Here is a 16,780-nt window from a genome sequence, read left to right as displayed (position 1 = left end):
TTACTTTAATCATGGCAAACTAACCCTGTTCATCCTTCTCAACATGTCTGCACCCATTGACATGGTTGACCACACCGTCTTCCTCCAATGCCTCTCAGTCTTCCAGGTGGGTGGGACTGGGCTCACCTGGTTCCATTCTTATCTATCCAATCATAACACCACCTATTTCTCTTCCCTCTCCCACATCATTACCTCTGGGGTCTCCCAAGGATCTATCTTTGGCCCCATATGTTTCTCATCTACATTCTTCCCACCATGTCATCATCTAAAAGCATATCAGGTTCCACATGTACACAGGCCTCAGCAAGCATTACCTCACCACCACCTCTCAACCTCTCCATTGTCTATAATTTGTCACACATCTGACATCTAGTACTGGATCAGCAGAAATATCCCCCAACTGCATTGTTTTCAGTTGCTTTGCAAATCCTGTTCCGTAGCCACTGACTCTATCGCTGCCTCCCAGAGGTTGAACCAGATCTTTTGCAACTTTGGTGTCATATTTAACGCAATGGTGAATTTCTATCAACATCTTCTCCATCACCAAGATAGCCACCTGCTTACACGCCCATAACACTGCCTGACTGCCCAATCTCACCACCTCTTCTGCTGCTATACATTGTTCCATGTCTTTGTTACCTCTAGATTTGATTGTTCCAATGATCTCCAGATGGTTTCCTATTTTTCACTCTGCATTAACTTGAGTTCATTCAAAACTCTACTGCCCAAATCCTAATTCGCACCTAGTCCCACTCACCCATCACTCCTGTGTTCACTGACTTCCATTCAAAATTCAAGAGTTGTTTTTCAGTGTGTATGAAAACTTAAAACCAGCTTGAGTCCACCTTAAAGTGTCAAAATTACATTTCAAAAATAGCCTTACCTTACATTGCAAGCAGTATACCTAAATGAACAGGTATACATTGCATGAAACATTAAAAATGGTGGAAGTCTTTACAACAAAATATTTCATCCTGCAGGCTTTGCATCAGTCATGTAACCTGAAAGTACAATGTTTAAACATATACCAAATTCCAAAGATTAAAGTACTCCCACCTTAAATATTTCTGGTTCTTTTATATCCAAAGGTTCTGTAGTTAGATGTTCAAAATTAATCCTTCTCTGCGACTGTTGATAGTCCCTCGACTTTCTTGGTGCTACCAGCCATACAACACCAATTGCTATCATAAATCCACAGCCAAAGCCAAGGAATAGCCCACTTAAATAACTTGGCAGAGGCAGCACTAAGTAGGAATATACAAGCATGGTAAAGAGTAATAAAGTCTTAAATGGAACTTCAAGTGGCTGTACTTCAGATTTGATTTCATCTTGCCCCAGTGGCTTACTTTCTCCTTCAAATGCTTCTTCTCCTGTTCGAGGTTCTATAGTTTTAGCCACAATAATCTCCTCCTCAGTTTCTACCTCAATTTCGTCAAGGTACAAGTCACAGTACTCATCTTCTTCTTTGCTAGCAAGTACAGAAAGTGAGCATTTTTCTAGACCTAGGGATGATGCCTTCAAAGAATTTTCCTTTGTGGTCCCCTGCAAACTCTTGGTGTCTCCCTCTTTTGATGGCTCATCCGTGGGTTTGGAACTACTTGTACTTGGAATGAAATCTTTTGTTGAACAGTCCCCATCAGAATCATATTCTTCCTCTTTAATGCTATAGCTGTTGCTGCTTTCCAAATGCCCATTTAAACTAGCAAGAGTGGAAAGTTCTGTCGCACTGGATGATAAAGCCTTATGCCGAAGACTACTAGTTTCATCGCCAATTATCTTGTTTAGAAGTTGAAAAGGTTCATAAATAACTTCTGAAAGTCGTCTTTTAGTGTCTTCAATTCTAGCCTCCACTTCAGTTACTTTAAAAAATGACCTACCTTCTGATGGCGAGGTGATCGGGGAAGAAGGTGCAGTCTTAGAATCCCCTCCAGTGACACGAGGTTGAGTAAACTGTTTGAAGAGATGTAAGTTTATACGGGAATCAGAGGTCCTAAATGGGACAGATTCAGATTCTTGTTTTGATGTATCTGTTGACAGAGATTTAACTAGTGTTTTCATTAACTGCCTTGTCCTTAGAGGGGTTGTGGGTTCTTTTGGTTCTACTTCTGTTGAAAGAGATTTTACTAAACTTATGAATGGCTTTGTGTTAGTCATCGAAGATGAAGGGACAAGGGAATGCACAACAGGTTGAGGTGAAGAATCAGAAGCTGAAATTATAGTTGTCACCTCTGAAGACAAACTGGTAGAATCCAATTGCTGGGCTGGTAATGAGAACAATGGCAATGCAGTAGTACTAAGTGATGCAGAAGGTAATATTACTGATGTTTCCAATGGTTCTGAAGAGATAATTGTTGATGCCGAAGGCGAATTGGAAATTGCAGCTGAAGTTGATGTTGCTGACATATTTGATGAGGTAGCAGGCTCTGATAGAAGTTGGCCACCATGTTCACAAGTACTTTCTTTTCCTTTAAGTCCTGGTACAAATCTTTGGTCTTCATGAAGAGTTATGGAGGAATCTTCAAATTCTTCTTCCTCTTCCTCCTCCTCCTCCTTACCAAAGGCAGAAAAGTGTATAGTGATGGTCTCTCTAGAAGTGGAGCGTTGAACCTGCACTTTTGGTGATGACGACATAGAAACTGCTCTTTCTGCATGGCTACTGCTCTGACTTGTCATTGCAGTCTTGAGTAAGTATCACGGTCTAAAAAACAATAAAAAATAAATTACAATCTTTTGAAAAAGAAATCCATCTACAAATCACTAAAAAACAACTTTGGCTATATATTGCAAAGTTGATTTCTGCCAGTTCTTAGAAAGGTCTAACTCCAGGTTTCACCCTTTAACTCAAATCACTCCGAAACAAAATCAGTATTATTACTGATGAAAAGTATAGCAGCAAGCACAGAAATTACCACAATGTGTTAGAAACAATTTCAGGCCACATGCCAATTTGTTACAGTTGCAGTGCATTCTGCAATAGGCAACATAAGACAAGAAAGCCTAGGAAGCGCCAAATGCTAAATTTGTAAATAAGCAAAACAGATTTTTTTTTTTACAAAATCCTAATTGTTTTCCACTTTCCATTAACTAAGCCATACAATTTATCTTCATACTGAAACCAAGTTGTCAAATGTGTTTCAATTATTATTTTTTAAATGGGTTTGTAATCCAGCTATTTTCAAGGTTCTTGTTGGTTCTTTCTTCCCAAACACCAAATACCAAACCTACCTGGAAAATTCAAACTGAAACTTCAAATAAGTAACTTAATTATAGTTTTGATATCTTTATGAAGGAACAAAGACGACGAGAATTCCATCTGGTTTTCCAACTAGTTCAATGTTGCCATACGGCAAGATCCATCATGTCCTTAACAGGGACTAAATCCCAGATTTGCACAACACTATAGCTACTAGTATGTGTAGTACTGTCAAGTTTGGCTCAGTTGGTATGTCCTTCAACTCAGTCATAAGATTATGTATTCAATTCCCCCTCTAGGACTTCAACAAACAATATTTAAAAACCAATGAACTCTCGTTCAAGAACCATCAAAAATATATCAACGGGTCATTTGCCTCATTTGATATTTGTAGGATATTGTTGCACCTAAACTGGCTGCCATTTGACCTACATGATGAACAATGGATGCACTTCAGAAGTAATTAATTGGATGGGATGTCCTTGAAGGATATGATGCAGCGTATAAAAAGCACAATCGTCCTTTACTAATTACTTGTGTTCTGTACAAAGATTCTTTTTTAGCTACCAGCCAAGAGACAACCTTTAACAATTCCTTCCTAATTAATCTGTTATTCATTGCATCCTGTTACATATGGACTAGATGTACTACCAAAGGGGTTCATTGTGGAATGCAAAATTTTATTCAAATAAAGTTAGCAAGTAAGGTAACCAGATACCCACTCACCTAAAAAGACATGCCAGTATTGGATGGCATCAGTTTTTACAGGCACAAAAACAGGATTGGTGTTATTAAAAGGATAAGATGGTTCCTTTGGAAAATTATGAAAATAATAAAATCCTGCTGTGTTAAATGTAATTTCCCCTAATTTTTCTTTTTTCCTTTTCTGAAGGGATTGAGTCCTTGTTGAGATATGCTTCCAGTAGCTCACCAAATAGTCACTATTAACATAAGCCTTGAAAGCAAGGGTCAACGAGTCACAGAATGGCAAAATAATGATTTGCATGTCCAGTGCTGGCTTCGTCCAATTCTTCCAGCAAGAGTTGTTAATAGAGATGAGTGGGAACACTTGACTAGTCAACACTCAAATCCTTAACACAGAATCACAGAACAATTGTAGCCACTCTTTTTTATTCCAACTGCCCTGGCTAGGATCAACTAACTAGGTACGGATTGAGGGTTGAACGTGGTATAATCTGTATAGAGCAGCTCTCAAATTCACTAAAGCAAAAGGCTCTTGGGGAGGATATTCTTTTCATGCATTGATTTATCTTTGTATCATTTTTAAATTAGTCTGAAAGGATAGTTGAAGTACAACAATTCCTTTCCACACAAAGTATCATTCATATTTAACAAGAATTTCTCATTTGGGAGTGAAGCAAGCTACCCTGTTCCAACATTGCTTAAATAATTGCCCTCATTTTAAAGCTATATACCCATTTTTACCTCCCACAGTAAGAAGCGACAAATTCATATAAAATGACTGCTTACCAATTATCTGGGCTGATTAAAGGAGGAATAATGTGTAAATTCATTTTGCAAATTAAAGTAGAAATAAATAGAACTCATTAAATTTAAATATAGCACTGCGACACTGCAAATTATCTAGATTCTTAAAAAACTGTTGGCAGTGTCAACGAGTCAGTCATTCTCCAATGAAAGGAAGAAGACACTACATCTACTAGACACTACACAAAAGTCTCTTGTTCTTGGGAGCATCTGTTCATATAGGTTCACTGCAACAGTTCTTAAATTATTTAACGTTTGCATTATTTACAAAGGAGAAAAAGAGGATAAATGTAAAACATGCAAATTAACAAATTTAAATAGGGCAAGCATTTTGGTTGGCACTACTATAAAGATGCAACCCACTTCAAAACGTCTCACTCCATTCTTTCATTAAAAAGGTTTTGAATAAATATTACATTTCCTATTAAGCTGGGCTTCTCCTGATGAAGAACGAGCTTGCATATATAGAAGTTCCACAATCAGGAATGAGATAATAAACATATAATTTATTTTTGTGATTTTAGTCAAGGGATAAATATTGACCATTCACTAGAAGAATTTCCCTGGTGCAATGGATCTTTTTACACCTAAGGGATAGAATAATGAGGGTCTTGATTCAATGTCTCAGCTAAAGGACAGTACCTCCAACAGTGTAGCAATCCCTCAGTACTGCACTTGAACATCAGTCTAGATTTATGTGCTCATGTCTCCATCGAGGAATTTGAACTCTCAACCTGCTGTCTCAGGAGGCAAGAGTGCATTCACCATACCACAGCTGATGGCAGAATAAGGATCAGAAGCTCACTATACAAGCACATGAACTTCTCAACTCATTATTGTACTAACAAGGCCACCTCATTTTCCGGGCTTAAATTGGGTATTTCTTTTCAAACTACAATAGGTAGCCATCTATTCAGCCAACCTATTCAGTCTACATTGCTTATTCAAACATTATGAGGAGTTGCTTGTGCTGCAGTCCGTCAAGAATATAATAGTTGTGGTGTTTATATGGCTATTATATTTTGGGGCTTTAGCTTTAAACTTAGGGTAATTTAAGGGATCATCTGACCAGTTCTGCAGTCTGCCTGACAGTAAGCCTTGGTGGTTTTGATTGTTAGGAAGCAAAGGGCAGCTCAGATTGTTTTACTGAGAAGGTGGTGCAAGATATTTATGCTTAGAGACAATGGCAACAGTCTCAGAGTATACCATGAGTAGCCCCAGAGTCTCCAGGAAAGTGTTGTTGATATCGGGTTGTAAACAGCTGTGTTATAAAATATCTACTTAATTCTAAGATGAAAGGGAGTTGGGATCAACGAAAGCTAATTAGCAATTCTACCTAAATACAAGGCTAGTGTGTTTCACACTGCCATGAGTGGCCAAGGAAGCCATTTTGAGAGATCAGGTTACAGGTTTCCTATAAATCCATGAATATCACAGAGACAGCAGTTTTGTCTGATGTAGTCTGCAGCCATCTGACAGGCAGAGAGCAGGAGGTAGAGGGAGCCAATCCTGCACTTGAAGCAGAGAAAATGCTGACTCTATTGTTCACCATGCAGACGCACACAGGAGCTCATGTTCAGGTTGAAGACCAAGGTTATTTAAAGAAGATTTAAAGGAGTTTGGAAGATTTGCCTAACTTGGGGCTAGAGAAAAGGAGTCTATTGTGTAAACCTCACAGCGAAAGTCAATTCTGGGATCAAAAGTCATCAGGCTGGGAAAAAAAGGAAGCAAGCCATCGGGAGCTGAAAATAATTTTAGACTGGTTCCTGGAGGATGAAGTGTCCACTTAAGGGACAGTGTAACATAACTGTAATGGGGAATTTTCTGCCATGCTAAAAGTTAAATAGGGAATCTCTTTTGTGTAGTTTAAAGTACAAGGAATCTACAAAAAGGAAATAGTGTTTAGTCGAGAGTGCTTTTTTAGTGATTTGTTACAATAAAATTTTTTAAACTTTTTATAACTAAATTTGCACTGAATGCAAGGCTATACAGCAAAGATTCATTAAATTGATCCCTGGAATGAGGGGGTTGTCCTATGATGAGGGGCTGAATAAATTGAGTTTGTAATCTCTGGAGTTTAGGAGAATGAGAGGTGATCTCATTGAAACCTACAAAATTCTGAAGGAGTTTGATTGGGTGGATGCTGAGAGATTATTTCTGTTGGTCAGGGAATCTAAAACACAGAGGCACAGTCTCAGGATAAGTGGCCAATCATTTAGGACTTAGATGAAGAGACACTTCTTCACTCAGAGTTGTGAATCTTAAGAATTCTCGACCCCCTGAGGGCTGTGGATGCTCCATCGTTGAATACATTTAAGGCTCGGATAAACAGATTTTTGGTGTCTCGGAATTAAAAGATATGCAGAGCGGGTGGGAAAATGGGAGTTGAAGCCTAAGATCAGCCACGTTCACATTAAATGGTGGAACAGGCTCAACGGGCTGCGTGGTCTACTCCTGCTCCTATTTCTCAAGCTCTCATATTCAAAGTTATCGGTCTCCATGGAGATCATAACAAGAGTGCTGGCTTATTTTTAAATATAACAATGTTTCAGAAAATGGCATAAAACAGTCCAAGACAACAATATACTGGGTGAAAGCAAAATGCTGTGGATGAATTTTGTTTCCCGTCATTTCAGAATCAGTATCTGAAATATTAGTGGTACAGCCAATTTAAAATATATTTTCAAAGAGAATGACTGAATAATTTAGGAACTTAAGTGATATGCTTTCATTTTTGATTTGAATATACTCAAAACGTGAAAAACACTGGACAGAATTCAATAATAGCATTAATTAAACATTACACTGAACCAAGGAAAGAGTTTCAAACTTTCAGAATATTGGAAGGTTAATCTTGTTGTTTGTTAGTGTAACAAGTCAAGTGAAGAAGTTGTGATTTTTTGCATAATACAAAATCGGTAAAGCAAAATAGCAACAGTAATTTAAAAAATAAATAAGTTAATTCCCAGAGGCATTATAGGTTATATAGGTAATTTATCTTGGAAGGCAGGCTGAAATAGATAATTTTCTACTTATGGCAAGCATACCCAAGGGAAAACTGGAGCTTGAAAAGACAAAAATTAAACCTTGCATGAATATACAAATTTTTATAACATCGGCATTTAGTTGTCTCTGGAATGTTACTCACAATAAGAGGTTGTGGCAGAAGAATTAATCCAGGCTGGTCTTTTGGTTAAAGCTGGTTTATTTTCAAGACTACTCCTCAGTGCTACTAACTTCCTAGTAGCTTCCACACAAAGTGTTCCAGCTGTATCTTTTTATTCTATTTAGATGGAATAATTAATAATCATCTGTTTAACTAGCAATTGGTTTTAACAATATGATTGCCATATTAACAGATTCCTCTTTTCTTTTTAAATTTAAAACAAAAAAAAAAACTTTTTTTTAAACAAACAAGGAAATAACGTCATGTACTTCGACATCTATAATTCCCAAATTTCATTAGACACACACACAATTATAAAACAGAAACATTTTTTTTCATTCCATCATAATAAGACACCCCTCTTCCAACGCATTTAATAATTTCTTACAGCAGGCACTTCTTTTCGTAAAACAGTCTGATAGTTGGTGACTTGTGTCAACCCAGTTTATCTTAGATAAAAGCAAAAAACTGTGGATGCCGGAAATCCAAAACAAAAACACCTGGAAAAACTCAGCAGGTCTGGCTGCATCTGTGGAGAGGGACACAGTTAACGTTTCAAGTCCGCATGACTCTTCAACAGAACTAAGGAAAAATAGAAAAGGGGTGAAATATAATCTGGTTTAAGCAGGGGTGGGACAAGAAGAGCTGGATAGAGAGCCAGTGATAGGTGGAGATAACCAAAAGATGTCACATACAAAAGGACAAAGAGGAGACAACACCTCTTTGTCCTTTTGTCTGTGACATCTTTTGGTTATCTCCACCTATCACTGGCCCTCTATCCAGCTCTTCTTGTCCCCCCCCCCACCACCGCCCCGCCTCCCTTAAACCAGCTTATATTTCACCCCTTTTCTATTTTTCCTTAGTTCTGTTGAAGAGTCATGTGGACTTGAAACGTTAACTGTGTCTCCCTCCACAGATGCTGCCAGACCTGCTGAGTTTTTCCAGATATTTTTGTTTTCATTTTATCTTAGAGTTCTCTTTTCCCTCTAACATCTCTTTTATGCTGGCTAGGTCTATTTGTAGCCTTTTTTCAGTGGCACTTTTCGTGGAATGAATGTTGTCCCAAAGAGACCAGTTATCAACATAACATTCTGTGGGCAAACTTTTCCCACATTGCCCCTTATATAATATTTCTGTCAGTATATTGGATAAGTAAACCCCCATATCTAATGCTTCTTTCTACCAAGGCTAGTGTTTCAGCAGCTAAGGTGCTTTTCACGGCCCTTATTATTTTCTTGGCCTCCCAAACCAGTGGGCAACATTTATCATTCTTTCCCACCAAGGATATGATGAACCCTGCTATGATAAGAGTACCCATCTGGAGGATTGGCATGTGAAGCATCAATAAAAATGACCAACCTCATATCTTCTGGATCACCCAAGGCTGGGAACTTGAGCACACATCTCTGAGAGTTTAATTTTGTTTTTTTAAGTGTTTTATTTGCTCTCAGAACTTGCTCAACTTGTTTCATCATGGTACTCAGTTCCAACATATCATAACCAGCTCCAGGCCTAGTCTGAATGCACAACCAGTTCAACTGCCCAGTCAAACTTCTCAACTGTTCCATTTCTTCCTTAGTAGCATGATCCTCTTTTTATGAGGATCTACCACGAGTTATTGGGATATAACTAACATTTTCTAGATAAGATTGTTGATTTAATGTCACTCCTAACTTGCTCCGCTTATCGTCTAAACCAATGCATTTAAAGGCCCCAGAAGCCTGACTTCTGACCTGGAATTCCTTCTTTATCTTCGATTACCCGTTGTTCAAATTCTACAGATCCTCCCCACAGGAAATCATCAACATGCATGATAAAGATTCCAGCTAGTTTCTCCTTATGGTGCCAGTAGAATATCGTGGGGTCTGCCTTTAACTGAATACAACCTGTTTTCAACAGGACAGACCTCACGGAAAAATACCATACTCTCGATGCATCATTCAACCCATAAACACAGTTATTCAATTTCCATAGCTTTCCTTCTACATCCCTGGCTTCTTTGGGTGGTTTCAAAAGAACTTCCCTTTGAAACTTCTTCCCCTGCAAAAATGCAGCCTTTATATCAATCGATTTGCACTCTCAGGAATAGGATGCCAAAACAGCTAAAAATCTTCAAACTCACTTTCCGTGCAGCAGGCGAGTCCACTCTGATATCCTGATCTCCTAGTCACTGTTCAAAGCCTCGGGCTACTAATCTCACTTTGGCCTTATATGTGCCATCTGGGAGTACCTTTTCTGTACAGATCCATCTGAGAGATAAAGCTGGCTGTCCTCTGTCAGATATTTCAGAATATACCCCAAATTCCTTCCAACTTTCTAACTCTGTTTGGCTTCCTTTCCAATTTATTAGCAGCTGCTAGAATCACTCTGTCATATGGACTTCTTCTTCTATTGAGATTGCTAGTTTGCTCTCTAGTCTTCCTTATTAAGCTACGGCCTCTACTCACATTCCTCTCCCTTTCTGGACTGCTACTATATGATCATCCTCCCATGCGAACAGAACTCCGTTCACAAGTCCATGATCTTTTTCTAGGATCACGGATAACTTCTGGTCCACTGTCAGAACTCATACTGTGCTTTCTGGGTTTCCACATCTTTACCTCGGTTTGCCAATCGATAAGTCTTGTCTCCTGTCCTTCATCCTGCACATTTAGCCAATGTTTGTATTTACCAGTGGCCTTACCTGCTCTTCCTATGATAGTGGCATCCCTCCACACACTGGTCCCTTCTGGCACGTATGTTACCTTTGTTCCTACTTTGGGTAGTTGCCCTTTTGGAGGAAAAGCATTGTCCTGTACCTCAGTATTACTTTGTTCATAGTCAGTCAACCCTGTATCTGCTGTCGTCTGCTCCTCATAACTACCTAGTGTATGTATATGTACATGTGAAGTGCTATGTCCTGTTCAGAACCTGTAAAGGTATAGTCAGCGCCAATTAACCACGAAGAATGTACCCTAACAATCTGATTGCCGTGTTGCACAATTACTACTTTCCCATCACTCACTATAACCTTGCCAGGTCCCTTCCACTCTTTCTGGCCTTTCCTTTTATAATGTACCATGTCTCCTTGTCCAAAACGTATTCCTGATGGTCTTATGCCGTGCCGTAGAGCCCACCGAATTTTCTCCAAAACCTCAGCTTTACTGAAAGCTTTTCTGCCCGCATGCAAAGCGTTCAGATAAGCAGAAAAAGTGGAGTTAATGCTAGTTCCTTCTAGGGAACAGGGGAGCATCTGACAACCTCGAAGGCAATTTTGGATTTCTTCCGTACACCAACTGATACAGACTGTACTCCCCAACCATTTGCAAAGAGTTCTTTGTGTGCACTACCCATGCTAGCGCCGCTTGCAATTTACAGTCTGGTTGATCAGCTAATATTTTATGTAACATGTCATCTATTACCATATGGTTTCTTTCACAAAGACCATTACTAAACAGGCTCTCAGCTGCAATGTGCATAACTATGATGTTTAAATTTTTGCACATATCTCAAAATTCCTCATTGGCGAATTCCCCACCATTATCTGTGACGAACGTCGTTGGTGTTCCTAATCCTGTTCCTACCCATTTCTCTATGACCTTACCGACAAGGGACCTTTTGTCTTTACTATGTATCACAGCAGATAGACTAAATCTGGTTGCCATATCTATGAAGTGTAGTAAAAGAATTCCCCTATCCTTGTCCCAAACTTTCAAGTCTATTGCTACTGCATCATTAAACTCCCTGGCTAGTAGCGGTCGCGATATTAAAGGCAAATTTCACACCGACCAGTCATTTGTTCAATAAGGTCATCATATCCTTTATCAACCACTCCCGCATCTCGAAGTAGAGTCTTCAGTTTCTGTAGTGCCGGATGTGCAAACTGTGTATATAGTTTCCAAATGGTCATCTTTTTGTCGACCAAATTCTCATTCTCAGCAGTTAACAAAACTTCATGAACTTTTTGACGAGAATTCTCTGGCTTCCTTAGTGGCAAGCAATAATGGCCTGGCCAGGTAAAATGTAGATCCACATTTTTTCCCAAACACGACTGCTCCATCATTCTTCATATCTAGAGTCATCTGAGCCTTCTTCATCGCAGACCAACTCAATAATAATGGTATCTCGTTAGAAACCACATCAAAGAAAATGCTTCTGACTATCTACTCTGTCCATACTCTATCTACTCTGGCCACTCATAATTTTGTAAACTTCTATCAAGTCGCCCCTCAATCTCTGTCGCTCTAGTGAGAACAATCCAAGTTTCTCCAACCTCTCCTCATAGCTAATAACCTCCAGACCAGGCAGCATCCTAGTAAACCTCCTCTGCACTCTCTCCAATGCCTCCATATCCTTCTGGTAATGTGGCGACCAGAATTGCACGCAATATTCCAAGTGTGGCCTAACCAAGGTTCTATACAGCTAAAGCATGACTTCCCAGCTTTTATACTCAATACCCCTGCCAATGAAGGCAAGCATGCCATATGCCTTCCTACCTTATCCACCTGCGTTGCCACTTTCAGTGACCTGTGGACCTGTACACCCAGATCCCTCTGCCCGTCGATGCATTTAAGGGTTCTGCCATTTACTGTGTAATTCCTAACTGCACTAGACCTTCCAAAATGCATTACCTCGCATTTGTCTGGATTAAACTCCATCTGCCATTTCTCCGCCCAAGTCTCCAACTGATCTATATCCCATTGTATCCTTTGACAATCCTCTTCACTATCTGCAACTCCTCCAACCTTAATGTCGTCCGCAAACTTACTAATTAGCCCAGTTACATTTTCCTCCAAATCATTTATGTATACTACAAACAGCAAAGGTCCCAGCACTGATCCCTGCGGAACACTAGTCACAGCTCTCCATTCAGAAAAGCACCCTTCCACTGCTAACCTCTGTCTTCTATGACCAAGCCAATTCTGTATCCATCTTGCCAGCTCACCTCTGATCCCGTGCGACTTTACCTTCTGTACCAGTCTGCCATGAGGGACCTTGTTAAAGGCCTTACTGAAATCCATGTAGATATCATCCACTGCCCTTCCATTGTCGATCATCTTTGTCACTTCCTCGTAAAACTCGATCAAGTTAGTGAGACATGACCTTCCCTTCACAAAACCATGCTTCCTCTCACTAATACACCCATTTGTTTCCAAATGGTAGTAAACCCTGTCACGAAGAATCTTCTCCAATAATTTCCCTACCACTGACGTAAGGCTCACCGGCCTGTAATTTCCTGGGTTATCCCTGCTACCCTTCTTAAGTCCTCTGGGACCTCACCGTAGCCAGTGAGGATACAAAGATTTCCGTCAAGGCCCCAGCAATCTCCTCCAATCAGTACTGATAAACAGATTGATCCCTGCTATCTTACAAGGGAGGACTACCCAATTGGAGGATGTTAATGTATTGTCATCTCCAAACCTGAAGGTGGAGTTTTCATACTCCGTGAGCTTCCGCCAGTCTTCCTCATTGAGAGACTCCAGATAGCAGTCAAGTCAGTCCACGCCTCACGCCGTAGAAGTGCAACCACTGTCCAGAAGTGCAAAGTTGAAGGAATCTACCATCAAGATACTCATCACTGGATTTAAACTGAGTGATCAATACAATTCCATCATGGCAGTCACCATCATAATTTTCAGTTTCAGATGTATCCATCTTGTGGGTCATTTCAAAAAACACGAGTCCTTCGCTGTGGGCAGTTCACTGCGTAATGGTACTGGGAATCACACCGAAAACACCAATTAACCATTCCCCATGCGTTTTTTTGAGTTTAAACGTCTACAGTCACCATCCCAGATATGTTTTTTGTCCCGACTCTCAAATTGGCTAGGGTTATGACCATTTTCAGACGTCTTGTCATTAACTCCATCTTTGGATTGGAATCTTCATCTAAGATTTGGTCGACCGCTAAATGTGGTCACCATTGAATCCTCTATCCTTTGTTTTACAGCATAGTTGTTGCATTTGCTAAAAAATGTGGCAGGGAACAACTGTTTCCCCAGAAATTTTTTTTAGGGCAGCAGCCATTTGATCTGAGAGAGATTCTCTCCCCCGGAACTGAACCCGTTAGTATAAAAGGCTATCAACATGGGAAATGCGAGTACAGTCCTGTAATTTAAATGCCAATACCAATTCTGGAATTTCAAGTTCAAATCTCTGTAGTCTCCTGTATCATTTATCAAAATCCATGATATATTCTTCCATGGACCGATCATCTGACTTTCTAATCCTGTCAAAGATCGTCCAAGCTTCATACTCTTCCAATAACTCATCCTTTTTGCAGAACTTATCCAAAAATTGTATCAGATGGTTTAATCCCTCTTCTTGATCCATATCATTCACTTTCCACTCTGAAAATACTTTACCCTTTATCTTACTTTTGGCTGGTAATGATACCGCCAAAGCCATACTTTGCTTCTTCCGGGGTACAGAAATAGCCCGGGTCCACATTTCAGCTTCAGCCTTCCATTGCTGGTAAGGTTCAGAGTCAGAAAAAATTGGTGGATAGTCAAAGCTTGCGATTTTGCATCATCCTTCTGCCATTCTGTAACTTAAATTGTGAGCAACAGTACACTTAGTTTCCCTCAGAGGACTGTGACAGAAATCTTCATATACAGCAATCAATCAGCAAAGCTTAAAGTTCACCCTCTGCTACCATGTTACTCACAACAAGAGGTTGTGGTGGAAGAATTAATCTAGGCTAGTCTTTTGGTTAAAGCTGGTTTATTATCAAGAAAACTCCTCAGTACTAGTAACTTCCTAGCAGCTTCCATACAAGGTGTTCCAGCTGTACCTTTTTATTCTATTTAGACGGGATAATTAATGCTCATTCAACCATGATTGAAAGGCGGAGCAGGCTCGATGGGCCGAATGGCCTAATTTCTGCTCCTATGTCTTATGTCTATCATTTGTTTAACTAGCAATTGGTCTTAACAAGACGATTGCCATATTAACATGGAACAGATAGAGTCACTGAACAATTTCTCAGTAACATTTCTTGAGAGTGGTGTGATGCTTCCAAATTATTTTTTCAACCTAACAAAGCTATCAAAGTCACTCATGTGAATGCTGCAATCACCAGTTAGTAATGATAAAGTTAACCTTAAATTAATCCCAACATATTTCTGTAAAATTTGAATCCAATTTCATCAACGCTGCTTCTACAATGTTCTTTCCTCCATCATAAGGTCAGAAGTGGGGATGTTCGTTCATGATTGCTCAGTACCTTTCGCAACTCCTCAGATACTAAACAAACAGTCTGTTTCACATACCACATGATCTAGACATCATTCAGGCTTGGGCTGAAAAGTGGCAACTTACATTTGCACCATACAGGTCCCAGACAATGACCATCTCCAACAACAGAGGATCTAACCATATCTCCTTGAAATTCAATGGCATTACCATCACTGAATATTCCACCATCAACCTTGGGGCAACCACTGACCAGAAACTAATCTGGGCCAGCCATATAAATACTGTGGCTACAAGAGCAGATCAGAGGCTGAGAATTCTGTGGCAAGTAACTCACTTCCTGGCACCTCAAAGCCTACACTTTTGCAGGCACAAACCAGGTGTGTGATGGAATACCCTCCACTTGCCTGGACTAGTGTAGCTCCCACCGCATTCAAGAAGCTCGACGTCATCCAGGACATAGCAGCCCACTTTGATTGGCACTCCATCCACTACTTTATACACTCATTCCTTCCACCACTGGCACAGAGGCAGCAGTGCATACCACCTACAAGGTGCACTGCATTAAACTGCCATGTCTCCTTCAACAGCACATTACAAACCAATTCCCTCTGCCACCTGGAAGAACAAGCCAGCAGACGCATAGGAATGCCATTACCTGCTAGTTGCACTCCAAGTCACATAAACCAACCTGGAACTATATCATTGCTCCTCCTGTCATAGGGTCAAAATCCTGGAACTCCCTTACCAAATAGGCAGAGGTTCAAGAAGGTGGCTTGCCACCACCTCCTCAAGGGCAGTTCGGGATGGGTAATAAATGCTGGCCTTGCTAGCAGAGCTCATATCACAAACTAATAAAAAGAAATTAAGGTTGAACAATACTAGAGATATCAAGTAATCAGCGAATGAGTAAACAGGCATTTTTTCCAACAAACCAAAGGTCAGATATTAAAGAATCTGACGGGCTGCAATGTTCTCTGTAAAATTAATACAAATTGGTTTTTCAAAAGTGAGAGTAATCAAGATTAGCATGTTTACCTATTAAGTTGAATTAGGCTTTTGGGTTTTTCAAATATCTTGGAAGTAGATGGTATTGCCAAAGAGTTACATAAGATGTCTAAGTTCAGGACTTTGGTAAATTCAGAATTTGCCTTAACTCAAATAATAGCATACTGTCTTTGAAGATTTTTTCCTTAGGTTGTGCTACATTCCCTCAAATTATACAAAAATAGAAGATTCAGCCACCTTAACCATTCATTATACAATAAATTAGTGCAAATTTTCAAGTGCAAACTTTCACTCGTCAATAAAGCAAGCTAGTAAAGCATTATCCTTTTATAAAAAAAGTCAAATCTGAAAAGTTAATTACTTTGAGAAAATTGCATTTTTTTAAACAAAAAACGTGTTAGCAAACTTGAAGTCCATGGGTTAAGGGGCAGTGACTGCACAGATACAAAACTGGCTAAGGAACAGGCGGCGAAGACTAGTGGTGAACGGTCGTTTTCAGACTGGAGAGAAGTATACAGTGCTATCCCCAGGGGTGTGTGTTGAGACTGTAGCCCTTTTTAATGTTTACTAAAACGACCTGGCACACAAAGCACAATTTCAAAGTTTGCAGATGACGTAAAATTCAAATGCAGTAAACAGTGAGGAGGATAGTAACAGACCTCAGGAGGGCATTGACAGATTGGTGAAATGGGCAGACACATGATAGAAATTTAACACAGAAATATGATGCA

General features: G+C 39.7%; 1 protein-coding gene across 6 annotated transcripts in view; it reads right to left on the bottom strand.

Annotated features, from left to right (window-relative positions):
- Nucleotides 1–16,780, bottom strand: part of tex2 (testis expressed 2) — a 124,086-nt gene that overhangs the window by 56,535 nt on the left and 50,771 nt on the right. For 5 of the 6 annotated variants that reach the window (XM_041217008.1, XM_041217006.1, XM_041217009.1 and 2 more), the window contains exon 2: nt 1,057–2,698. In XM_041217008.1, the coding sequence (XP_041072942.1) occupies nt 1,057–2,673 (1,617 nt within the window). In that variant the 5' untranslated portion in view covers nt 2,674–2,698. Of the gene's footprint in view, nt 1–1,056; nt 2,699–7,850; nt 7,911–16,780 lie in introns of those variants that run through there. The other variant, XM_041217007.1, reaches the window with a different exon arrangement.

The sequence above is a fragment of the Carcharodon carcharias genome, chromosome 22, assembly GCF_017639515.1.
Source record: "Carcharodon carcharias isolate sCarCar2 chromosome 22, sCarCar2.pri, whole genome shotgun sequence".
Taxonomy (NCBI): domain Eukaryota; kingdom Metazoa; phylum Chordata; class Chondrichthyes; order Lamniformes; family Lamnidae; genus Carcharodon; species Carcharodon carcharias.
The sequence above is the reverse complement of the archived record's forward strand: the minus strand, read 5'-3'. Positions and strand labels throughout refer to the sequence as shown.